This window comes from Castor canadensis, chromosome 7 (assembly GCF_047511655.1).
Source record: "Castor canadensis chromosome 7, mCasCan1.hap1v2, whole genome shotgun sequence".
NCBI classification, from domain to species: Eukaryota; Metazoa; Chordata; class Mammalia; order Rodentia; family Castoridae; genus Castor; species Castor canadensis.
The window spans coordinates 86,994,874-87,021,459 of NC_133392.1; the positions used below are offsets into that span (position 1 = coordinate 86,994,874).

General features: G+C 37.9%; 1 protein-coding gene across 4 annotated transcripts in view; it reads left to right on the plus strand.

The window, feature by feature from the left end:
• Kyat3 (kynurenine aminotransferase 3) overlaps positions 1-24,955 on the plus strand; it is a 48,321-nt gene extending 23,366 nt beyond the window's left edge. For 3 of the 4 annotated variants that reach the window (XM_020157228.2, XM_074079495.1, XM_074079493.1), the window contains 9 exons: positions 2,331-2,417; positions 2,852-2,977; positions 3,071-3,191; positions 9,369-9,445; positions 10,602-10,691; positions 14,299-14,485; positions 19,656-19,729; positions 20,201-20,287; positions 24,697-24,955. In XM_020157228.2, coding sequence (XP_020012817.1) covers positions 2,331-2,417; positions 2,852-2,977; positions 3,071-3,191; positions 9,369-9,445; positions 10,602-10,691; positions 14,299-14,485; positions 19,656-19,729; positions 20,201-20,287; positions 24,697-24,759 — 912 coding nt within the window. In that variant the 3' untranslated portion in view covers positions 24,760-24,955. The remainder of the gene's footprint in view (positions 1-2,330; positions 2,418-2,851; positions 2,978-3,070; positions 3,192-9,368; positions 9,446-10,601; positions 10,692-14,298; positions 14,486-19,655; positions 19,730-20,200; positions 20,288-24,696) is intronic. The other variant, XM_074079494.1, reaches the window with a different exon arrangement.
• Positions 24,956-26,586: the final 1,631 nt, after the last annotated feature.

Below are 26,586 nucleotides of genomic sequence, written 5' to 3' on the forward strand. Positions count from 1 at the left end.
TCTTCTTTATACTTTCTTCCCTCATCACTTTATGTAGTAATTTGAAGTAACATGAATGTTGTTTTCTATAATACTGACTGATTTTATTATCTTTATAGCATTGTTATTACTGTCTGAAAATATCTACATTACCTGTTTTCTCATGCATTCTACATCTCTGTCAGTAGGATATAAGTTTCTGGGTGAACTTGTTTATTGCTGTATTGCCAGCACCTAAAACAGTGCGTGCAGGTTAAGTACTCTTCAAAAAGAGAGGGAAATTGTTCCATCCTAACGATAAATAATTTAAGGTGAAGAGTAAGAGGTAAGTTCTATCCATTGTGCAGACCTACTCTCACTTTGTATTGGGCACTACATTTCCCACCAAGGTTGCAGAAATAGATCGGTCATCTTGGTCCCTGAGAATTTCTGAGAGGAACAAAGACTGTAGTCCACTGATCCATTCCTGATTCATTTCTCTGTCCTCCACAGCTCCTGACACTGAACTTAGCACGCTGTACCTAGTGGGCACTCAGTCTGGCACAAGTACAAAGGGACTTTTAAGATATATGATTCCCATGTAAAAGGCTGGGCAGGTATTTTACATCATAAGAAATGCAAACTGTAGCCTGGCACCAGTGGCTTATGCCTATAATTCTAGCTACTTGAGAGACTGAGATCAGGAGGCTTGCCCAGGCAAATAGTTTGTGAGACCCCCATCTCCAAAATAACCAGAGCAAAATGGACTGGAAGTGTGTCTCAAGTGATATAGTATCTGCTTTTCAAGCACAAAGCTCTGAGTGTAAACCCCATTCCCACACCCCCCCCAAAAATGCAAACAGTAAAAACTGCACATTAGAGTACCATTAAGTTTAACCACCAAAAAGTTAAATAAGGCAAACTTATTTAAGTTTTTATACTTTTGGAGTTATACATTGCTGTCTTCCTTTTTTTTATTTTTGACAGTACTAGAACTTGAATTCAGGGCCTCACACTTGATAGGCAAGTGCTCTACCATTTGAGCCACTCCACCAGCCCCTTTTTTGTGTTGGATTTTTTTTTTTCTCTTTTTATTTTATTTTATCATTTTTTTTGTATTTACTCACATGTGTATCCATTGTTTGGGCCACCTCCCCCCACCCACACACACTGTATTGGATATTTTTGAGATAGGGTTTCACATACTATTTACCTGGGCTGGATTTGAGCCACAGCCTCTTGATCTCTGCCTCCTGAGTAGCTAGGATTTACAGGCATGAGCCACAGGAACCCAGCTTGTCATATTTTTCAAAAACAATTTGACTATATATATGTGCATGTTTGTATCCACAAAAGTTTTATAATCTTTAATCTAGAGATAGCAATCATGAATTTATTTAACAAACTATTTAAAAAATGGAAAATTATATGCTCACAGATAAACACAGCACTGTTATTTATATAAGCAGAAGGTAAGTAAAGTATTCTAAAATTTAATAGATAATCAAAATAATAAAAACTAATAACATGAAATTTTCGTAAAATATGGCTAGGTTTAAAAATGTAGAAAGAAAAATTAAATGTATGTGATAGTTATAAATTATGTGTTCAAACTCTCCTTATAGAAAAACAAAAAGTTGGAGATGCTAGGTCAGGCTAGCAGGTTGGTGGTGGGATGGTTACCACACTGGCTAGATTGGCTTCTCAGTTGAAAACCTAGCCAGGAGTGACTGGGAGAGAGCTTGTATGGGTGACGGGACAAAGAGAATGTCCAAAAGACTGTGGAAAAACACAGGCTCCAGATAATAGACAACTGGAGGGAATATCAGAAAAGAGCAATAGCATCCAGACTCCCTGCCTTCCACCGTCTGTTGCAAAGAAAGCAACATCTTTGTCCTCAGGATTAATGCTTGTAAACTTGCACTCTGGACCAGTGAGCATTCTTTATAGAACCACTTCTTTCACTGTCTGATATAACAGTTATATAGCCTATGATCTATTTTTAAACTTGAAATATAAAGAAATTCTTAATGGTTTTGATTAGAGCATCCCTTTGAAAATATGATATGATGAATGGATAGCCTTCTCCCTAGAGAAGTCTACCTGTATATATATTAAAAACTTATCATTTCAAGTGCCCCCCTGCAGACCCATCCATAGATCTCCCAGAGAGACCAAGGACTCCATTTAGACTCCATGGATAAGATTCTATCCAAGTCTTTCATGGTCTGACATTAGCTGCATGGAAGTAGGGCCTGTCTTTTTTAGTGCTGTATCTCAACACACAGTACAGTGCCTCACATACATGAGATGTATAGTGTTCATAAAATGAATGAATAAATGTGTTATATTCTTATTTGCTTTTATTACAGGTCATAATAATGGTGCCTTTTTATGATTGCTATGAGCCCATGGTGAGAATGGCTGGAGCAACACCAGTTTTTATTCCCCTAAGATCTGTAAGTTTGCCAGTCCATTCATGTGCTTCACGAATTTTTTATAATACCAATTACTTTGTCACCAATAAAGCTCCTAAGTCTTTTCAAAGCAGTTAATGCTCTAAGGTGAATCAGAATCTTCTATTAGCCCTACAGTGGCTTGCATGTTAACTGGTGATGCAGCTGGCTCCTGGAAAAGAATCTAGGCACTTTAACAGCTGTTACGTTGACAGGGATCATTTTTCCACTTAACAGGTGTGAATGTAAGACTCCAGACCTCATGGGTTCTCAAGGCAGAACTAAGCATAGTTATTCTGTTCTCAATTCATTAGCCACTTACTCAGTTACCTTTGCCATGCCTTTCTCCAACTTTTTTTCCTTATTAGGTTATTTATTTGTAAGACAGCAAACATGAGTTAATTTGTTTAAATCGCAACTTCATTCTTCATGCTTAGAAACCTATTGATGGGGAAAAATGGTCTAGTTCTGACTGGACGTTGGATCCTCAGGAACTGGAGAGTAAATTTAATTCTAAAACCAAAGCCATTATCTTAAATACGCCACATAATCCCATCGGCAAGGTGAGTCTCTTATCTCCTTTTCAAAGCCTTTTATCTACTGTTTTCTCACATGTTGAAGAATAATTGGCTGTGCTCTTTGCTTTGTATGTATAGGTGTACACCAAAGAAGAGCTCCAAGTAATTGCTGACCTTTGCATCAAATATGACACTCTCTGCATCAGTGATGAAGTTTATGAATGGCTTGTGTACACTGGAAATAAGCACTTAAAAATAGGTACTGAATATTACACAGGGTCACAAATTTCATTGTTTTTGGACACATGTGGAACAATTGATAGAAAAGTATCTCAGTTCAGTTTTAAAATAACCTTTGTGTGGGGATCCGATGAATATCTAAAAATAGTATTCAAATGAATGATGTTGAGTGAGTTAAAGAACAACTTGAAGAGGAAACAGTACAAACTTAAGGAGGAGATTTCAGATTACACTGTAAAGCTGTGAAGACAAAGAGATGTGCTTTTGCCCATATCCTTGGCTTCTTACCAAGAATTCCTTTGTGTGTAAGACATCAATAACATAACTGTTCCTGAAGATGCTCTGGACTATTTGTGCTGAGCAAGTTGCCAAAATGCCAAGGCAACAGAAATTATAGGGACAGTAGCTATTGCCATGATTCAGTCTTTGCCTTGGATTTTGCCATTGCTACTGGGCTATCACAAATACCACACTGTCCTTTAGGGTAGCACAAACTGTCAACTATAGGATTATAAGATGGGCTGCAACCATCAGAGCTTCCTTGCCTAGAAACGCTTTTCTCTATAATGTCCACACGGCTTAGTCTTCTACCTCCTTGAAGTCTTTGTTCAATATTACTTTTCCAAACACCAGATTTAAGGTTGTTATGCCTCTCCTTCCAGCATTTGCTTCATCTATTTTCTGTTTTGTTTTTTATTCAGTTGTAAAATCAGAATGTATACTGCAAGAGATAGAGATTATTGTTCGGATTGGTGTCTTCTGAATCCCTGTTTTCCAAAATAGGGTCTTGCACATGGTAGATAATCAGGAAGTAATTGTTGAATAAATAAGTAGGAAATACAAGATGTACTGGAGGAAGATGATTAAGAGATGCTGTGGTAGAGAGAAATTAAAAATTAGGGCACATATATGCAAACAGTTTTGCACATATCATAATTGTTCCTAGCATACATTACAAATAGCTATTGAGATGGGAGGAGAAAGCAACTGTTTGAGGAGATCAGCAAAGCAGTGGGCAAAAGAAGGAATGAGGTAGGCAGAGAAATGGAAACTAAGTTCCTATCATATAAACTAGTATAGACTTAGGCAAAGAGGCGTAAAAGATCAAGTATACTTAAGAAAGGTAACAGTTTGATTTACAAAGGTGTGTCATGGTAACTGAGTGAGAGTGGACTTTGCATATGAGAGTAAAGAGTGTATAAACTTTGTTGGAGAGTCAGTGGTTCTTAAAAATTCTTAGTGGAACACCTTGAAACCAGAATGTCCTGCATCATGAAATAGCAACATAGTGTAACTAGAAGCAGTTCCATCCTGAACCTAGAAATGCTTTTTCATAACAGAAATCTGACAATTAGAAATCAATATAAAATCGTAATTCTATCTATACTTGTCTATAACAAAAGAGCTATTACAACAAACACATCTGAGTTCTTCTGATCTTGCCATTTACTAAATACTCATTTATTTCATGATCTGTAGCATTTACTATCAGCTAAGTGGCAGCAGTTGCAAAAGATTTAAGAAAATTGTGTGGAAGAACCTTTAAATTGATTTTTTTTTTTAATTCTGTATATTAGCCTGTACTCCCAGCTACTTGAGAGATAGAGATTGGGAGGTTTGGGGTTCAAGCCAGGGCAAAAAGTTAAAGATATCCTGTTTCATTCAATTAGTTCAGTGTGGTGGTATGTGCCTTGATCCCAGCCATGTGGGAGACATAGATAGGATTGCAGGCTGAGACCAGCCCTGGGGAAAAAACACAACACCTGAAAAATAATTAAAACAAAACAGGGCTATGGGGTGTGGCTCAAGTGGTAGCCTCCTACCTACCAAACGTGAGACCCTGAGTTCAAACCTAAGTATTGCCAAAAAAAATAAGAAAAAATTGTATACATTAACTTAATCACTGGAGGATCAGTGAGCATACTTTGAGAATTATTACAAGAGTGAAACAAAGAGATTGGATTTATTGGATATGGATAAAGATAAGGTGCAGATGAGGGTCATAAGCAAATCACATGTCCTGGAAGTGGAAATGATGCATGGTGGCTGATAGAAGTAGAAGCTACAGCAGAAGTAGTGCAGCACTCCAGAGTATGAGACAGGAAGATCCCATGTTTGAGACCAGCTGGGTTACACAGAAGTGGAAACCACAGAGCATAGAGCATAGCATCTGAAAGTAAGAAGGAAACAAGCAAGTGTAATTCTGGGATCCCTAACATACTACTCAGCAGTGAGGAAGCTATTAGCCAGAGACAATATGGAAGAAAGAACAGATCTGTGGTCAAGAGGTAAGCAAAGACAATTCTTGCTCCAAACTTTTGCTAAGTTTGAGTGGCTCTGAGACTTAGAGTTGCATATATCTGGAGATAAATGAAATTCATGGATTGAATGGTCAGCATCAGATTATAAGGACATACAATTTTTGGTTGTCATCCAAATTTGGGGGATAGCCAGACCCATGCAAGAGAATTAATTTTTTCAAGGAGAGTATATAAACAGAGAAGGCAGCAAAGAATTGCAGGGCATGATATCTTAACACGGCAAAATGGTATTGTCTCCAAATTGCATCCCCACCACCCATCTTGGTGATGACCAGTTCTTCAGGTCATTGGAAATATCTCTTGGTCAAAAATCAGTCCAACAGGAACAATTAGCTTTTTTAGTTAACTCAATTTTTAACTCATGTTTTAGTTGTTGTAAAATCTTATAATGTTAAAACAAGCAAAGAAATCAATTTACTATTTAATAATTTAGAAAATGCAGTTTGGCACAGGAAATCAATGTGAGTCAGTGCCCTGTATAGCTATCCTTATCTCAACCAGCAAAAACACTTGTTCCTTCCTATTATTGCTTATACTCTCTCTACAACAAAATTAGAAATAAGGGCAAAATAGTTTCTGCTGGGTATTGGGGGGGGGAGAAGGAGGGGGTGGAGTGGGTGGTAAGGGAGGGGGTGGGGGCAGGGGGGAGAAATGAACCAAGCCTTGTATGCACATATGAATAATAAAAGAAAAATGAAAAAAAAAAAGAAAATGCAGTTTGTTTGCGTTAAAACCTAAGTATTCACGGGGTGCCAGTGGCTCACACTTGTAATACTAGCTATTTGGGAGACTGAGATTTGGAGGATCACAGTTCAAGACCAGCTTGGGCAGATAGTTTTTGAGACCCCTCTCCCCCACCCATCTCCAAAATAACCAGAACAAAATGGACTGGAGATATGGCTCAAGTGGTCGAGCACCTGCTTTGCAAGCACAAAGCTCTGATTTCAAACCTCAGTACCAGAAAAAAGTCTAAGAAAAACTTGGGTATTCTAATAAGTACAGTAGCCTGTTTTATGAAAGATGAGAAATGGCTATTTCAACAATTTGCAAGGTGTGGTAGTTATTTTCTAATGTAACACATAAGGCTTTTTAGCCATACTTCTTTTTTTTTATTATTTTATTATTCATATGTGCATACAAGGCTTGGGTCATTTCTCCCCCCTGCCCCCACCCCCTCCCTTACCACCCACTCCGTCCCCTCCCTCTCCCCCCCACCCCCTCAATACCCAGCAGAAACTATTTTGCCCTTATTTCTAATTTTGTTGTAGAGAGAGTATAAGCAATAATAGGAAGGAATAAGGGTTTTTGCTGGTTGAGATAAGGATAGCTATACAGGGCATTGACTCACATTGATTTCCTGTGCGTGGGTGTTACCTTCTAGGTTAATTCTTTTTGATCTAACCTTTTCTCTAGTACCTGTTCCCCTTTTCCTATTCTAACTGATCTTTACACTGGTTCCTGATCCCCTTCTCATGTTGACCTCTGTCACTTTAAGGTTTCTGTATTAGTTCCTCTGGAGTGGGGACATCAAATTCTTTCATGTTTTGGGTTTTCTATCTAATCCTTTTCCTCCCATACTATGTTCTCCCCTTGTCATGTAACCCATGTCCTACAACATTGCTGTATTTGCCCTAGATCTAAAGACCACATATGAGGGAGAACATGATTATTGGTCTTCTGAGTCTGGCTAATCTCACTCAGAATGATGTTCTCCAGTTCCATCCATTTACTTGCAAATGCTAAGATTTAATTTTTCTTTATAGCTGAGTAAAATCCCATTGTATATAAATAACACATTTTCTTGATCCATTCATCAGTAGTGGGGCATCTTGGTTGTTTCCATAACTTGGCTCTTGTGAATAGCGCTGCAATAAACATGGGTGTGCAGGTGCCTCTGGAGTAACCTGAGTCGCATTCCTTTCAATATATCCCCAGGAGTGGTATTGCTGAATCATATGGCAGATCTATGTTTAGTTTTTTAAGAAGCCTCCAAATTTTTTTCCAGAGTGGTTGTACCAGCTTGCATTCCCACCAGCAGTGTACGAGGATCCTTTTTTCCCACGTCCTCACAAACACTTGTTAGTGGTGTTTTTGATGATGGCTTTTCTAACAGGGACGAGGTGGAATCTTAGCGTGGTTTTGATTTGCATTTCCTTTATGGCTAGAGATGGTGAGCATTTTTTCATGTGTTTTTTGGTCATCTGAATTTCTTCTTTTGAGAAAGTTCTATTTAGTTCAGTTGCCCATTTCTTTATTGGTTCATTGATTTGAGGAAAGTTTAGTTTCTTAAGTTCCCTATATATTCTGGTTATCAGTCCTTTGTCTGATGTATAGCTGGCAAATATTTTCTCCCACTCTGTGGGTGGTCTCTTCAGTTTAGAGATCATTTCTTTTGTTGTGCAGAAGCTTTTTAATTTTATGAAGTTCCATTTGTTCATTCTTTCGCTTAGTTGCTGGGCTGCTGGGGTTCTATTGAGGAAGTCCTTACCTATACCTATTAGTTCCAGAGTGTTTCCTGCTCCTTCCTGTACTAACTTTAGAGTTTCAGGTCTGGTGTTAAGGTCCTTGATCCATTTTGAGTTGCTACTAGTACAGGTTGATAGACATGGATCTAGTTTCAGCTTCTTGCAGATGGATAACCACTTTTCCCAGCAGCATTTGTTGAAGAAGCTGTCTTTTCTCCATCGTATATTTTTGGCCCCTTTGTCAAAAATAAGGTGGGTGTAGTTGTGTGGGTTCATATCTGGGTCCTCTATTCTGTTCCACTGCTCTTCATGTCTGTTTTTATGCCAGTACCATGCTGTTTTTTATTGACATTGCTTTGTAATATAGTTTGAAGTCGGGTATTGTGATACTGCCTGCATTGCTCTTTTTGCTGAGTATTGCCTTGGCTATTTGTGATCTCTTGTGTTTCCAAATGAACTTTAGGGTAGATTTTTCAATCTCTGTGATGGAAGTCACTTTGATTTTGATGGAATTGCATTAAACATGTAAATTGCTTTTGGTAGTATAGCCATTTTTACTATGTTGATTCTTCCAATCCATGAGCATGGGAGGTCTTTCCATCTTCTGTAGTCTTGCTCAATCTCTTTCTTCAGGAGTTTGTAATTCTCCTAGTGGAGGTCATTCACATCTTTTGTTAAGTTTACTCCTAGGTATTTGATTTTTTTTTTTTAGGTTATTGTAAATGGAATTGTTTCCATGTATTCCTTCTCAGTTTGTTCATTGTTGGTGTATAGGAAAGCTATTTTGTAAGTTGATTTTGTATCCTGCCACCTTACTATACCTGTTTATGGTGTCTTAAGAGTTTTTGGGTCTTTGAGGTATAGGATCATATCATCTGCAAATAGGAATATTTTGACAGTTTCTTTACCTATTTGTATTCTTTTTATTTCTTCTTGCCTAATTGCTGTGGCTAGAAATTCCAGTACTATGTTGAATAGGAGTGGAGATAGTGGGCACCCTTGTCTGGTTCCTGATTTTAGAGGGAATGGTTTCAGTTTTTCATCATTAAGTATGATGTTAGCTGTAGGTTTGTCATATATAGCCTTTACAATGTTGAGGTACATTCCTTCAATTCCTAGTTTTCTTCAAGCTTTTATCATGAAGTGGTGTTGGATCTTGTCGAAGGCTTTTTCTACATCTATTGAGGATGATCAAGTGGTTTCACAGTGTTTTAATTATTGCAACATTTTCAGCTGAGTTTGGACTTAAAGCTGCATTATCCTTAAAAGCCTATTAAGATAACTATACTATAATTAATACATTTGTTTTCTTTGAATTCCTATACTTGTATTATATTTTTAGATTATACTAAATGTACATTGATTAGAAAGCAATTATTTTAACCCCACCATCTTTCTGTTCCTTTGCAGCCACTTTTCCGGGTATGTGGGAGAGGACAATAACAATAGGAAGTGCTGGGAAGACTTTCAGTGTGACTGGCTGGAAGGTGAGAGAAGGCAGAACTTAGCTGTGGCTGGGGGTGTGCTCAGCAGTAGGGCATCAATCCTCAGCACCCCTTTCTCCATGAAAAAGAAAACATTTAGTTGCTTAAAAATAGGCATATGTTTTACTTTGATGGGGTGTTTTGTTTTAAATACACACTCAGCTTATGCAGTCTTTTACCTGTTGATTTATTTAGCTTTCATGTTGAACTTCACACTTACTGAGTCTAGCAATTTCCCTAAAAGAAAAATTAGGTAATTTTTCCTTTTATAAGTGATCAACTAATGATACTTTTTTTTCCACAAAGAATATTCAGATAACTGAATATTATTATAAAAGAAGAAAAATAATAGCTAATATTCTGGCACTCTGCCAGACTCTAATTGTTTTACATGTGCTAATTTATTTCATTCTCACAGGTACATTATAAGGTGGTACAATTATCCCTGTTTTATAGATTATAAAACTAAAGCACAGAGAATTACCTTGTCTTGAGATTACACTGCTAATAAATTCAAGCCAGGGCATGTAGTCTGGCTTCAGAATCAGTGCACTTAACCTCTTTACTGTTTATTATAATAATAATTTATCCAGCTGAAACTCAATTCTTTTCCAGCCTCTCCTCTTTTGAACATGGCTAAGATTCAGGGAGCATCAAGGAGACATGGAAAATCAAAGTCTTTATGATTTCATTATAGAACAGTTCTCCAGGCTCTTATTCAGAGTTACTTGTATCTATAATTCAAACAGGCTTTGCTGCTGTTTTTCATTCCTCTGGCATATCAGAAGTAGCAAATCATGGTGCATGCCTTTAATTCCAGCACTCCAGCTGAGGCAGGAGCATCTGAAGTTCAAGGCCAAGTGAAGCCCTATCTCAAAAAACAAGGGAAAAAAGGAAATTAGCAAATGAGAAGAGACTAATAATGGTTGCAGGCTTTGTTTACCTTCCAAAGTCAGAGTTGAGTGATGAAGACAGTTTGATGACTCCAGCTGGCAACTTCTCCACAAAAAGAACAGTTGAAATGCTTCCAAGTACAAATACTGCACTGCTTATGCAGTGTGAACGTTTCTGAACAATTGCATTAACTTCTCCCTCAGAGTTGATATGTAATACTATTGGATTAACTTTTGAAATCTGCTTTTACCTTTTCTTTTCCCAGCTTGGCTGGTCCATTGGCCCTAATCATTTGATAAAACATTTACAGACCGTACAACAAAACACCATTTATACCTGTGCAACTCCTTTGCAGGTAGGTGATGTAGCAACCTGAGTTGAAGCATGGTTTATTGGTGAAGACATCACTTATATTGTGTGTTCAAATTGACTTAGTTCACCCTGTTATGTCCTTCTTGACCAGGGCCTTCTAATGCATTTGGGGTTTTAGGAACAGACATGTATTTACTGTTATTGAGATAGGTTTTTTTGGTTTGGGTTCGTTTTCTTATTTTTTGTGTTTTTGTGCCTCAGGTAGTAGCTTTAAACATGCATACATTGTTGGTGGTGACACAAACTCTGTAGAGGACAGTGGCAATACCTGGCAAAATTACAGCTGTGTGGGGCCTGTGAAACAACAATCTGTCTCTGAGAATTTATCCTAGAGCTATGTCATGGCTTGGATATGAAATGGCCCCAAAGGATCATGTGTGGAATGCTTGGTGGACCCAATCACTGAGAAATGGTTGGATCATAAGCGTTCTGACCATATCAATGGATTGATCTATTGATGCATTCCTAATTTGATAGTACTGTTAGGAGATGATAGAAGCTAGGAGGTGGGGCCTAGTTGGAGGAGGTCACTAGGGGTGTGTCTTTGAAGGGCATGTCTTGTCCCTGACTCTGACCTATCTCTGTCTGCTTCCTGGCTTCCATGGGCTCAAAATGAAGAAAAAAAAAAAAATGAAGAAACTCCATAATTACTGTTATGGAAAGATTTACAGAATGCATTCTGAAGTATAAAAGAAAACAAGATACACAACAGTGTGTATTTATGCTGCATTTTGTATAAGAAAGAGAAAAACTTCTTGTGTTTTATTTACTTATTTATGAATCTATTTATTTGTTTATTATTTTTGCAGTACTGGAGTTTAAACATAGGGCTTTGTGCTTACTAGGCACACTCTACCTCTTACCTCTTAGCCATGCCTCTTTTTACTCTGGTTATTTTGGAGATAGGGTCTCACATTTTGCCCAAGCCTATCTGGATTAGGATCCTCCTATTTTAGGTTTCCCACTGTCCTTGGATGACCTAGGCTAACACCATCATGTCCAGCTATTGTTTGAGCTGGGGTCTCACAAACTTTTTGCCCTGATGGCCTCAAATCTCAGTCCTTCTGATCTCAGTCTCCCAAGTAGCTAGGATTACAGGTGTGAACCACCAGTACCCAGCTACTTGCCTTCTTAAAGGAACTCTGGAAGGATCCATAAGAAACTAATACAAGTGGTTCTTTGTGAGAGTAAGAGAAGTGGGTGAAATAGTAGTGAGGATTTTTGTACATAGTTATAGAAATATGAATCTGTTTATTGTCATTCTGTGAATAAACAAAATACTGAAAAAAATTCTATTTTTAGATAGCAACTAAAAGGACAAAAGAGTAAAATGTACTGACTATACCTGAACTTGATTTTTTTACTTCCTATCAAAAATATGTTTTTACGGGCTGAGGTGTGACTCAAGTAGGAGGCCTCCTACCTAGCAAACACTAGGTCCTGAGTTCAAACCCCAGGACTAGAAAAAAGAAAAGAGAAAGGAAAAGTACCTAATAGGAGAAAACTGCATTAAAATTATTTTTTATTTTTAGTGATTCTTTAAAATAATACTATGATAAAGGCTAGTTCTGACATCCAGGCTTATTATATATTAAGCTTATTTTATCCTCTCAAAATAAACCTATTCACTATGTGTTTATTCAACAAAGATTTACTGAGTATTAGAGACACAGCAGACAAAAATGCCTGCACACATAGGGCTTACCATCTGGGGGGAGGCACAATAATAAATAAATAGTTTTAAAATGTAGTATTTCAGATGTTAATAGATGCAAAGAAGAAAAATAGAGGATGAGGATATAAAATTCCAAGGAGGAGAAATATAATGTTATATAGGGTAATCTTTGAAAGCCTCACTGAAAAGGTAACATCTGAGCAGCAAACTGAAGGAGGTTTAGCAGTCATGTGGTTATCTAGAAAAGAACCTGTAGACTAAGAAAACAGCAGGTGCAAAGGTCCCCTTGGAGACAGCCTGGCTGGCATGTACGTGTCATTGAACAGCATAGAGGCTAGAATGAAGTGATCAAGGGAGAAGAGCAGGAGGAGCTAAGATAAGAGAAGTAACTGGGAATCAGATTCAGCCAGGCAAGTATGTCACTGTTAGGGCTAAGCAACATAGGAACGCATGGGAGAGTTTTGATCACAAGACTGGCATGGGATGGATTGTATTTTCAAAGAGAATCTGGTGCTCTGCTGAATCAGAGGCTATTCCTGAGGTTCAGGAAGGAGATGCCAGTGGGCTGAACCAATGTGGAAATGGTAGAAGCAGTAAGAAGTGATGGACTCTATTTATGGATGAATTACATATGGGGTTATAAAAAAAAGAGCAATCCAGGATAATGCTCTCATTGGAATAAACAATTATGTCTCTACACTTGGAATTTTCTAGGGCAGTGTCTTCTACTGTAGTGAATGAACCAATTGCTAAGAACAGACAGCTGAGACTCTAGAACTTTCTTTTCTAAACCATATTACTCTTCATTTAAGCGAGGTGCCCTGTTTTGCCTTCAGACAACTATGTTTGGAAACTGATCTGTTTTTCCTTGTACTGGAGGACCATTCTGGGTTGTTTTTGTTTTGGTCTTTTTTAGCTTGACTTTTTTGTTGTATTTCTTAGTGTTTCTATAAAGCCATATTAGTTGTACGGGGGGCAGAGGGAACAGGTTCATTGTGACATTTCCATATATGCTTACAATGTAACTTGGTCAGATTCACCCCCTCCGTCATTCTTCTTCCTCCCCACTCTCCCCTTCTTAAAACAATTCTTAAAACATTATATCTTAAAACAACGAACAGGTTTCATTGTTCTGTTTTCATACAAGTATATAAAGTACATCAACCTCATTTGCTCTCCTTTGCCCTTTTCATTCACCCTCCTTCTCACATTGCTACTCACTCCCGAACAGGACCCATTTCATCTTCTTATCCTTCATTTTTATTATAGTGTATATTTGTTGTTCGTAGAGGTTTCACCATAGTAATTTACCCATGAATACATTGACTTTAATCAAATTAACCCCCTATTACCTCTTTATCCTCCTACCCATTATTCAGCAGCTTTCAGTGTGTTTTGTTTTGCCATGTCATACACAGACACAATATATTTCAATATTATTCGCTCTGTCATTCTCTTTTAATTCTGTTTTATCGCTGAATTATTTTGCCACAAAGCCTTCTCTGTGATCTTCCCCTCTGTCTCGCTCATCCCTAGTCACGCTGAGTCTCTTGCTACTCTTTCGCTGCACTGGACTTCTCTTACTCTTCCAACAGAGCAAACTGAATGCTAGGCTCAAAACATATTTACTAGGTGAATGAATTTATCCTTTAGTTCCTGACATCTCTTCTCATCTGGTGGAATGGCTCAAGCAGTAAGAGCACCTGCCTAGCAAATATGAAGCCCTGAGTTCAAATCCCAGTACCACCAAATTTCTTTTTTTTTTTTTTTTTAACTACTTTGCTCTTTCCTTCGGTCTCTTAGCTATTCCAAGTTCTTGATTATTTGCCTGGACCTCCAAGCAAATAGTGCTTGGTCTATTGGACCAAGCACTACTAACATCATAGTTCCTTTCCACACTTTTCAACATTTACAGGAAGCCTTGGCTCAAGCTTTTTGGATTGACATCAAACGTATGGATGACCCAGAGTGTTACTTTAATTCTTTGCCAAGAGAGTTAGAAGTAAAAAGGGATCGGATGGTACATTTACTTGAAAGTGTTGGCCTAAAACCCATAGTTCCTGATGGCGGATACTTCATCATTGCTGATGTGTCTTCACTAGGTTTGTAAAGGTTTTATTACTTCAAATATGCCTAAGTGTGAACTCATAGCAGAAAAGATTGACATCAAAGCCATAGCAACATTTTATTCATAGAAAAGAATGGATTTTTTACAATGTCAAATTCTCTACAATTATCTTTGCTTTTAGGACTTTTACCTGAAATATGACCACTGTTAAATGGTTACAGAGTCAGTATTGTTTCAGATATTCTGTTAAGCATAGAATTGCCCTAATCCTGTTTTGGTGTAGGATTTAAAACTCCATCCATGAACTAACACATGCACCCTGGGTTCATTTGAGTAAAATTTCAATTTCCTTTTCGTTTAATAGGAAACATTAGTTTGTTAGATAAATGGGATTTCCAGAAATTTTGAAGCCATCAGGAAATATTTGCCATTTTCAAACATACTGAAATAAAATAAACAAAGAGAATAACACTTATTGAGATTCTGCTGTATGCCAAGCACTCAAGTATCCTTTTGAAGACTTTGTTAGCTTTACAGACAAGAAGGCTTAGAAAGCCTTAAATAACTTGCCTGAAGTCACATAGCTAGATTCTAAACAGTTCTGTCTCTGAAAAGCTCTAGTTTTTATATTACCTAAAACTAATAGATATAATTCTGACATGCTATCAGCAAGTCTAGAAGTTAAAAGCATGTTAATATTTTATATATAACTTATTTTCTTTTAAAAGTAGTATAATAATCTATAAGCATCATTAATTGACAAGGTATGCCAATTCTAAATATAGTTTTAAATATTGTAAATTTGATCACAATAAAGTTATATGCCACTGAACTTAAAAAGACTGAAGTTTTTTTATTTGTACACATTTTTTAGAAAAGTGGAAATAGTTAAAAAAAACTTCAGTTTTATAATAACAGTAATTGTATTTTTAACTTTATATTCTTCATGTAGGAATTATTTTCTAATACACAGCCATTCTGACATTAGCAATTTCTCTTTCTTAGAATGTTTCATTACCATCTTCACAGATTTCAGGGAAGTGAGGTGTTAGAACTTGTCTGTAATTTAGTCTCTGGAGAGTGGCTATAAGCACTAGTCCTGCACTGATGGGGCTGTAGGGGAAGTGGTGATGGATGTTTGCAGGGGGCCTTGCCCAGAATGCTTCCTTATCCTGGTGAACAGCCTAAGTGCCTGACCCCGTGACCAGACATTCCTCTCACAGGAAACTTGTTTGTCCTGGACGACACCCCTGAGGCTTTCGTCTGACCTGTGTCCAGTTTGTTACTACAAAATAGCCACTCTCTAGGAGCACTCTGACCTGGAAGAGAGTCAAATTTGGTTGAATTGGTCAGGTCAGACACAGCAGAGGCAGGACAACAAAACACCTGAGAAGACAGAGCATTATATTACATACAGATCCCTGAGAAAAGAATATAGCTCTCCTGGCAGGGCTAACAGGAAGTAAGCAGCCCTCTGGAACATATGTGCTCATCTAGTGGGTGGGGAACAAGACAGAACAACAGACTTGTGACCCAAAGCCTTTTTTGGGGTTCTAAGCCATTGTCCTGCAGACCATACTAATCAGTGGGTTTAGAGTAAGGATACACAAGCTCAATAGAGTTACACTTTGAGAAATTGTCAGTGTGGCATATCTTTGCTGTCCATGAAGAGTGTAGGAGTCACTAGGACAAGTCAAGTAGGTTGTTTATGGCCATCCCATAGGGAGGTATAGTCATCAGGATGTGGTTATATAAGAAGGTATCTCAGGGGTATGGAGCAGAAAATTGGAAACAGTGTCCAGGGTGACAAAGCCCTGCCTCTGGTATGAAACAGTCCAGCTTGTGTTTAGAATGGAAACTAAACACAAACATTGAAAAAAAAAATCACAAGAATTCACTGCATGAGGTTTGACTCAAACTGAAGTAAGCTCCTCCTTCGTTTGCTGTGAAGCAGAGGCTCTTGCAGTCCAATTGCCATAAAGCTTTATTTGGCAGGCTCCTGAGCACCATCCTTACCCAAAATCCCTCAATATGTTCAATATCCTAAGGTTTGGAAAGTATTTTTCCTATTTGACTCTAAATGTGCAGCTCAATTTGTAAGATGATAAAAAGAAACAGCACTTTTTTTCCATCACTTGTATTTTTGACTCTGAATCAGAAATCTACAAGATTTTCCACATGAATTAGTTTATTTATTAAAAGAAAATGGTTCATACTTCATATGTTTCTAAGAGGAATTTGAGCCTACTCATATAAAAAAGCCTACACCAGAACAAGTGAGTAGAAATGGCTGACTATAAATCGAAAATCATGCCACATAGGAGGTGAAAGAAGCAAATATTTCAGTTACCCGGGTCACATAGTATTGCAAATAGCAGGAACTGAGATTTCCATGGCAGTAAACACAAGTAGGAAACTGGAACCAGTTACATGATGCTTGGATAAAGGAAGTCTAACAGCTTTTTAGATAAGAACAATTCTTTTTTGGATTCAAACTATTCCAGATAGTAAACTCTAAAAAGGATTTATCACAGTTGTGACATTAATTATCAATAGAACAGTGATAACAATTCAGATCACTGTGCTCAACTCTTAATTAGTTTCCCATTTGGTCCTCAGTCAACCCATCCTGCATGCAATACTAGTTTAGGTCTTACATCTTGAATTTGTGTGGTTAAAATAAAAGCAGAAATGATTTTAATTAGAAAACCTCTTCTGGTGATGGGGAATGAGAACATGTCCCTCACCTCAGAAAAAATGCTAAATGTCTAAAATCCTCCTACATATAAAAAACATTGTTTTATTTTACAGTTTCATCTGCTTTGATTAAACTGCATCGTATGAATTCTTTCATGTATTAGAGGTTGATTCTGTCCTATTGTGTTAGTTAGCTTTTCTCAATATTGTAACAAAATACTTGATATAAACATCTTAAAGGGAAGAATTTGTTTTAGTTCATGGTTTTAGAGGATCTAGGGAGCATGTGGAAGGGCAGGCTACTCATCCCATGGTGGACAAGAAGCAGAATGGAAGCAACACACGAAAGGACCAAGGCAGGATATAACTCCCAAAGACACACCAGTAACCTGCTTCCTCCAACTGGGCCCGCCTTGTACTCTCCACCACCTCCCAATAATGCCATCCTCTCATGATCTAATTGTCTCTGGAAGCTCACACACACACACACACACACACAGACTATACCTTACTAATCTCCTAAGTGTTTCTCAGTCCAAACAAGTTGATGATCAAGATTAACCATCACACCTTTACCAAAGATATAAAGAAAAATTTTCATGTGATGATAGTCTGAGAATAAAAGTAAGCCATAACATTTATGAACAGAGAGATTATTTCCCCTTATAATTAATTATAATGACTGGTTAATATTTAATGAACATTTGTGATATAGTATTATATTAAGAGCTTTACAAATATATTCTCCAGAAAGCCTTACAAGATTGGTGCTATCATAATCATACTGATAGATGAGAAAAACTAGAACTATAATCAAGTAATTTACTGAAGTTAATCAGCTGACAGGTAGCAGAACTGGGCTGTGAATCCAGATATCCATGTCCTCACCAATGAACTTCTGTTTTCTGCCAGTCCTACTCCAGACAATGAGTTTCATTCTAGAACTAAAAAGGGAAACATTTGATTGAAGCACAAGACAACAAATGAGGTTATTGCTATTGTTCTGGTGAGATTAGAGATTCATGATTATGGAGGAGGTAACAGGAATACAAAAGTCTATTTGGATTTTCATAGATTACTTAAATATGCTCATACATCTGGTTTAAACTCTTGCTTTCAATAAAGAATGACTTTGCTTAGTTCCTTTGAGGATTGCTAGCTCAGAAAAATAGATTCCAACTTCCTTCTAACTTTAAAACCCTTATAATAGTATTTATTCCCTTCTTCCCCTTTTCAGTACCATGGCAGGAAATTCCATTTTTCTAAGCTTTGTAAGTATGAATGAAGGCTGGGGATGTACAGCCCAGCCCTTAGTGGTATAGTGCTTGCATAGCCTGCTCAAGGCTATGGTTCAATCCCTCTCTAACACACACACACACACACACAAAGAATAAATGAGTAGTACAGTGTCGGTTATAATTAGTAACATCTTCCTCTTCTACTACTGTTATAGGGAATTTTACATTCTCCTTACAATAGGGGAGACTGGATACAAAATCACCAGAAAACATATTAAGACTTAGGAAAAAAAAATACAAGTGAAGCTTTCTTCACTGTCAAGACAAAAAAAAACATGGTTAGTTTTAAAAAACCATTAGTACTTAGTGAACAAAAGAAGTACTATATCAAGCTTGGCATGGTGTTACATCCTGTAATCCCAGCACTCAGGAGGCACAAGCAGGAAGATCATGAATTTGAGGTTAGCCTGAAACTACATAGTGAGACCTTGTCTCTGCCTTGATTTGTTTAAGCAGTAAATTGTAAATTTCATTCATTACAATATGCATCAACATTATTTCTTTTGGGGTGTTCTAAAAGATCTAAGAGAATAAGCTAATACGGTTGAAACTGAATGCCAGAGAAGTATCTTCCCCAGACTTTAAAGCAAGATTGATGAAAGTGAAAAGAATAAGAATACATATTTGAAGTATTTTCCCCCAGTTAAAAAATAGCCTAATTCATGGAAACAAGAGATAAACAATAAGTGTAGCATTTGGGAGATCTAAACATACATTCTCTGTTTATAGATTGAGAATAATATTAGTTTATTCATTCAACAAATATGCTTTTCATTACTTGTGTGCTAGACACACTAACCTGAGAGTTGGAAATACAATAGGTGGTAAAACAGACACTTTATTCTTCTGGAGCCTAAAAATCTGTTGGGAGATAGAATTATTACTGGTGAAAATAGAAAGAGTGACCATGCTCCTCTTTCTTCCCATTCTCCATTCTCTCCCTGCGCCAGCAACAGTGAGGCCAGGTGACTGTGTGAGCTTACTGATAGATGAGGCTATCAGTAAGCCTCATCTGAGACTCCCTCACTTGCACCTCACTTCACCGCATGGTGAATCCGGTGGGAAACCCAGCATGTTCTGTGAATGTCCCTGAGAAGGTTCTAGATTGAACCTGTTTAAATCAGGAGAAGGGTTGGATCTCAACAGACTTAAGAAGTGAAATGCCTGTTGCTTGTGTTCCTAAACAGCTGATTTTCAGTGGTATTTTAGATGCCGACCTCTCTGATATGAAGAATAACGAGCCTTATGACTATAAATTTGTGAAGTGGATGACTAAAAATAAGGTAATATTTACTGGCCTTTGCAATATTGCATTGTATTAATGGTTAACTTGCTGGCATGCTTTGAAAAAACTTTTTTTTTTTTTTTGTGGTATCGGGGCTTGAACTCACGGCCTTCACCTTGAGTTCACCATTCCACCAGCCCTTTTTTTTGTGAAGGGTTTTTTCAAGTTAGAGTCTGACAGAACTATTTGCCTATGCTTCCCTTGAACCACGATCCTTCTGATCTCTGCCTCCTGACAGTAGCTAGGATTGCAGGTGAGAGCCACCAGCACCTGGCTTAAAAACCTTTTACTGTGGTTTTCTTATATGATATTCCACCCATGATTTCTGAAGCATTTTAAAGACATTTTTCTTTTTGGAGATTATTGCAAATATTTAAAAGTATCCATTTATTTCTAATGTCTATGTTCTTAAAATTAATATTTGATACGTAAGTTATTTTCCTATTATATCATCCTACTTATTTTTCAGAAACTATCAGCCATCCCTGTGTCAGCATTCTGTAACTCAGAGACTAAATCACAGTTTGAGAAGTTTGTGCGGTTTTGCTTCATTAAAGTAAGTTTCCTGTTCGACTCAGAAATAGATTTACAATATCCCTCCTTCCAATTTACAAAGCACCTGTTTTTTCTTTGTCTAAAACTATATGCTCATAGGCATTTTTTAAAATTTTATCCTGTTGAATTAAATTAACTATTAGCAGTATGAACTCAACCTTCTTTGCAAAAGCAACACAATCCAGACACCTTATCATGCAAAATAACACTTCCCACTGTGTGGTAAAACATACTGACACAAGGGAATCCGGCCTATAGTTTTTTAAACTATTCAATGGAAATATACCTAAAGGTGACCCAGATATAGGAATTAGCAGACAAGGACTTTAAAGCAAATATTACTTACTAATATAGTCAAAAAACTAAAGGAAAATATGACCATAAGGAGTTAATAGAGGAATTAGAACTGCCTATATATATAAAAGAATCAAATGAAAATTCAAGAACTTAAAAGTGTCAGGCACCTGTGACTCATACCTGTAATCCTAAATTACTCAGGAGGTAGAGATGGAGATGATCAAGGTCTGAGGCCAACCCTGACAAAAACTTAGCAAGACTCCATCTCAACAAACAAGCCAGGCATGATGGTCCTTCCTGTAATCCCAACTACTCAGGAGGCACAGATAGAAGGATAGGGTCCAAGGCAATAAGTATTTTCCCTATCTGAAAATAATGAAATGGGCTGGGCCTGGCTTAGGGGGTGGAGCGCCTGCCAAGCAAGTGAGAGGCCCTGAGTTCAAACCCAGTACCCCAGAAAGAAAGGAAAAGGAAAATGCCACACCCATCTGTATAGCAAAGAGCAGGACACTGATTTGGGGGTTCCAAATGTGCTGTTTCTCCCCTCAAAATTCAGTTTGCTATATATCCTGTGCATGGAAACAAAGAAATGTTAACTAAATTCTTATTAGAGACCCTGGAGACCAAAATACACATTCAAATAGAGACCAGAAATAACATATCAAAGCACAGAAATAAAAAGTAAATCAGTCTAGTAGTATATACCCAAAAAAAAAACTATTATTTAATAGTGAAAATGGGGGCTGAGGGTGTAGTTCAGTGGTAGGGCAATCGCCTAGCATGTGCAAGGCCCTGGTTGGATCCCCAACCCTCAAAAAAGAAAAAAAGATATCCCAACAAACAAGACCTGAGAGAACTCATTAGACTTAGAAGATCTGAAGGTATTGTTGCTGTTTTTCACATTTTACTACTACTGAAAATAGTCTTCCTAAGAGAGAGGCACCGTCTATACCAACTCACTTTGCCATATACCCAGTAGTAATAAGGTAAACACTGTTTGAACATTTAGAAATAACCTATAAACAAACTATGGAAGAAATAAATGTTCATAACTTAATGATGCAAATATTCAACTCACTGAAATGTAGGGGAAAAGTAAGTCTACAATAGCCTGGATCTGGAAATAGAAAGGCATGTTCTTCTCCACTCACAATGGAGTTATAGCCAGGTAAACTTGGTTGAAAATATCACATTAGAAATACATTTAATGCCCCAACCTAGTGCACAGCAGATCTGAGTGACCCAGTGTACCGTGGAGTCTCACTCGTTTGCTCTCCTGCTCACACGGCTCACCACTGCAGCCAGCCTCAGGTGACATTATCTTACAGTGAATAGCTAACCCGGACAAAAATTCAGAGTATGGTTTCTACTGAATATCTATTGCTTTTTCACCACTGTAGAGTCGGAAAATACTAAGTTGAACCACCATAAGGCAGGGACTATGTTTATAAGATACTGAAACTATAACAATAATCAACAGAAGAAAAAAGAAACAGAAAACTTCAGTTTTAAAGTAGTAAACACAGACTTACTCTGTTCTCTTCTTGGAAATTATTTAGAAACAACCAGGAGAGTTGTCAACTAATTCACAAATTTCCCAGTGTCTAAGGAAGGCTGCCAAATACCATGATATAATGGTAGAGGGAAGATAATTTAGAAAGGACTCTGCTTCTGTGTCTTCACATTATCCACATGTATGCTCATCACCAAGAATAGCAGCACAACTGAAGATGAACTGAATTTCAGAAGGAAGAAACAGGGTAGAAGCACACAGTCATCTAAGCCCTGTGTGAGGCATGGTGGAAAGGGGACTCTGGTTGGGCTGTAGATTTCTTCTTTCACCTGTCATTGTTGCAATACATTGTGTGTTGAGGCAATGTGGAGGAGATACTTTAAATTTGGTATAGCCCGTTTAATTAGTTAGGAAGAAACAAAGTCTAAAAGACTGACCCCTACATCAGTTGTAGTAAACTTAAGTGTGAGCCAGGGAGAATTTTTCTGCTGACTTCTAGTTCCACCCGGCTCCTCCCAGGTACAAATCTGCAAATCCATCTTCAAATCCTAGACAGAGCTAGCAGGTAGCAAACTCTTTATCCAAAACAGTAGGAACAGGGTGTAGGCTGGAAGTGGGAACTTGCAAAGGGAACACAATCAAAAATGATCACATATCAAAAAGGAACCAGTTATGAGTCATTAAAAGGACACTACAAGGAAAAGAGAAAGATAGAAGAAAAAAACAAGCATCAGAGAATAGTCACCGGAAAAAAATGTTGCCATTGAGCAAATGAAAATTATGACATTTGAAACTCTAAACTTAAAAAAGATTAAAGTAGAGATTTTTACAGTTCAAAGAAGAGAGTGCAAGATAGTATAAGAAGATTAAATGGTACCTGTCAGAGCTCAGGTAAGAAACTGAAGGAAAAATAAACCTATTAGATTTTAGAAATTATGAGCCAGGCACTGGTGCCTCATGCTTGTAATCCTACCTACTTGGGAGGCTAAAATCAGCAGGATCATGGTTTGACTCTAGGGCAGGCAACAATTTTATGAGACCCCAATCTCAAACAATAGCTGGGCACAGTTGTGTGTACCTGTCACCCCAAGCTATGCAGGAAGCTGAGATCTAGGGAATCGTAGCTCCAGGATAGCCCCAGCAAAAAATGTTTATAAGACCCCATCTCAACAGAAAAAGAAAAAAAAATCTGGGATTGGTGGCAAATGCATGTCATCTTAGCAACAGTGGGAAGTGCAAAATAGGAGGACTGCAGTCCAGGCCAGCCTGGGCAAAGAGGGTTGGAGCTCAATCAGTAGAACACCTGCCTAGTACTGTGTTCAAACCCCAGTACCACAGAAAGTAAGAGAAGGAGTGGAACCATGATAAAATATCTGTACATGTTCAAAACAGACATAATCTCTTTTTCAAACATTTTTAATCATCAGTTGGTTAAAATGCAGAACTAGCAGATAAGTAGGGCTAATTGCACATCTGTTTTCATCTGTACTTATTTATCTCCAAATATTTTGAAACCACCATGGGGATTGTTCTAGGCTTCTCCAATTCCACTTCCTCAACAGTAAAAAACCTGGTTCCCATTACCTAATTTTTTAATCAATACTTATGTGATCGATCTCCTGTGAATGCCCCTGTTTTCCTCTACCTCCTACCCCAAATCTCTAAATGGATCCCTTTACCCCACCCAGGCTTTGACACTTTGAGCCAAGCTGTTGCCATTGTCCCCATAAGTTCATCACTCTCACTGTACAGCTTCAACATCCCATGCCATCCTGCTCTGTCACCTTCTCACAGAAATGCTCTCCTGGGCAATACCCCACACTGGGCTGCCTATGGTCTCACTGCAGAGAAACCCTCCTTGCCCCTTTTAGGCTTTGACACTCCATGCCAGGTGCATGCTTCACCCTATCCAGTGCCCAGTACTCTGCATGGGGCCTATCACACAGACACTCCCCCTCCCTGGGCTCTGACTCCATACCCCCACTTCTGTCATCACCACCTTTTCTACCCACCATGACCACCCTCCCTACCCATTCAACTCTGACTGCATTATCCTGTGGCTAGGTTGCCCAGGCTCCCCAGCCTCCACAGGTAGACTTCCACTTCACAAGCCCCTATCTATTGGCTTTCATACTAATCATTCTGGTAGAGAGGGGAACAGAAAGAAAAGAAGCAGAAGATGAAAACACAAGGCTAGATTTTCAGTTTAATTTTATACCATTGGCATGCATTACCTATTTAAAAACTAAGTAAATTATTTTTCAGTAATCATAACTGAAATTTTGATAGAAAAAGGTCCCATCAGAGTCATGTTTAGACTATACTAAATTTTCCTTGTTCAAAGAAAAGTATAATGAATAATATGTGAAGTTCACAAATGAAATTAAAAGTTCACAAATAAGGAAACAAAAGCATAAATTTTTTAGATTTTGATGGTAACCATTAGAACTAAATCCAGAAATTGCTGTTAGAGGTTGTCTTGGGATGGACAGATTAATAAGGACAAATGGCAAGGAGTGGAGAATATTACTATTATTTTTAAACTTTGCCTTGAATTTATGTGGGTTTTCAGTGACCACAATTATTTCATTAATTTCCAGAAAGACAGCACACTGGATGCTGCTGAGGAAATCATCAAGGCATGGAGCAGACAGAAGTCCTGATGTGTGCAGAATGTTAGTAATTTCCACTACATGACTAGTATGAAATTGCTACTCAGTGCTGCCACCTGCTGGATTTTGAAAAGCATATATTTCAGTAAAAATAAACTTTTTTTTCACTTTTTCCAAAGTTAACCCCATTCCTAACAATATGCAGGAGACTTGATTTTTTTTTCAATAAGAAATCTATTAAAACATCTTCCAGTATCATTTTATGAGCGACAACATAGCATAGTGTATAAGTGAGAAAATCGTAACCCTCTGTGCTTCATTTTCCTCATTCTAAAAAGGAAAAAAAATAGCACCTACTTCTTGTAAAGCTCATTTTTTAGGAACTTCTATGTAAAGCCTACCAAACAACAAGCACTGTCATGGTGTTACCCAGTTTCACCTCTCTGTTGTGTAAAGAATTAACCAGTTACATCCCCTCTGACCCTCTCTGCACTGACAGTACCTTACCAATGACCCTGAAATTTGCTGGTGGTTTTGCCTCTATTTTAAGTACTGTCCTTATTTGGGGTGGCTTCAAGGTCCACAAGAACGATTTAGGCTTCCTGTACCTTGACATCTTCATTTCTGGTGATGTTCACCTCTATTCTACTTCAGTCACCCACTCCCTTGGAAGGCTCCTTTACCTTTGAGATAATAAATTCACTATCTGATGCTATAACCACCTATCCTTCCAGCTCATGTTTGCCTTTCCCTGTCTCTGTCTCTGTCTCTCTGTGTGTCTTTCCCTCTCTTTCCCTCTGTTCCTTCTGTTCCTCTCAAGATAACACTTTTTAAAACTTACTACAGATTCAAGTCCCTTACTTCTCAAAAAAAAAAAAAAAAAAGGTCCATAGCCCTCTTATGTCATTATCAACCATGATCCTTGTTTAAAAAAAAAATTCTGATTTTCACCCCAGACCTACTAAGGGCTAATTTCAGGATCTGGCACTTCCACAGATTAAAATTTGATAATCACCTTTGTAATCCACATAGCCCTTGGTTTTATTCCTATTGGTTCTCATATCATCATTCCCTTCCTCACCAAACTTTGAGTTCATTGTCCTTCGCTTCATTAATTCCAGAAAGACAGCACACTTGATGCTGCTGAGGAAATCCAAGATATTTTTGCTATCTTAAATTAGTACCCCATTATTCTAACTCAATTTCCTGGTTAAAAAAAAAAAAGATAATTCAACCCTGCCATTCTGAAGCTTCTGAATGTTCAGAAGCTCCATGCCTGCACCTGGGCTGCTGAACATTACTGAAGCAAACCATACAAGAGCAAATTCTAGCAGCCATGAATTTTGTTAACCTAAATTAGATATAATCCTATGTTTCCCCCAGTGAGCTTTTTCTACCTATTACAACAGCAGCATTTCCTAATATTCTCCATAATTTAAAATAGAATTCAACCTCCATTCTCCACCCTCACCTGCCACTAGCAGCAAAGTTGAATCATAGCATATAGCTGCATCTGAGTTTGCAAAAAACAGAAGGAAAAACAGAAGCCACCAGAGCTGCACTCTTCCCTGGGATCCTTCCTGCAAGTCTGTAACTGACCTGCCTCAGCACCCATCCTTTCTTCATTCTCTCCCATTATAAAGGTCATACCTTAACCTGTTCGGGGCTGACAGGTTGAGGGTAGTAGTATAGTAGGGAAGACCATTGGTTAAAAATTGTCAGTCCCAGGCATCAAGAGGGGAAAGAGGCTCAGAACCCCAAGAGCCAACTGTTGTATAGCGATACAAATCCCATGGGAAATGTTTAGCCTGTGCACCCTTGCTGAGGACTTCAAGAAGTTTTGTCAAGTTTTAAACCTGCTCTTTGCAGCTCTGGACC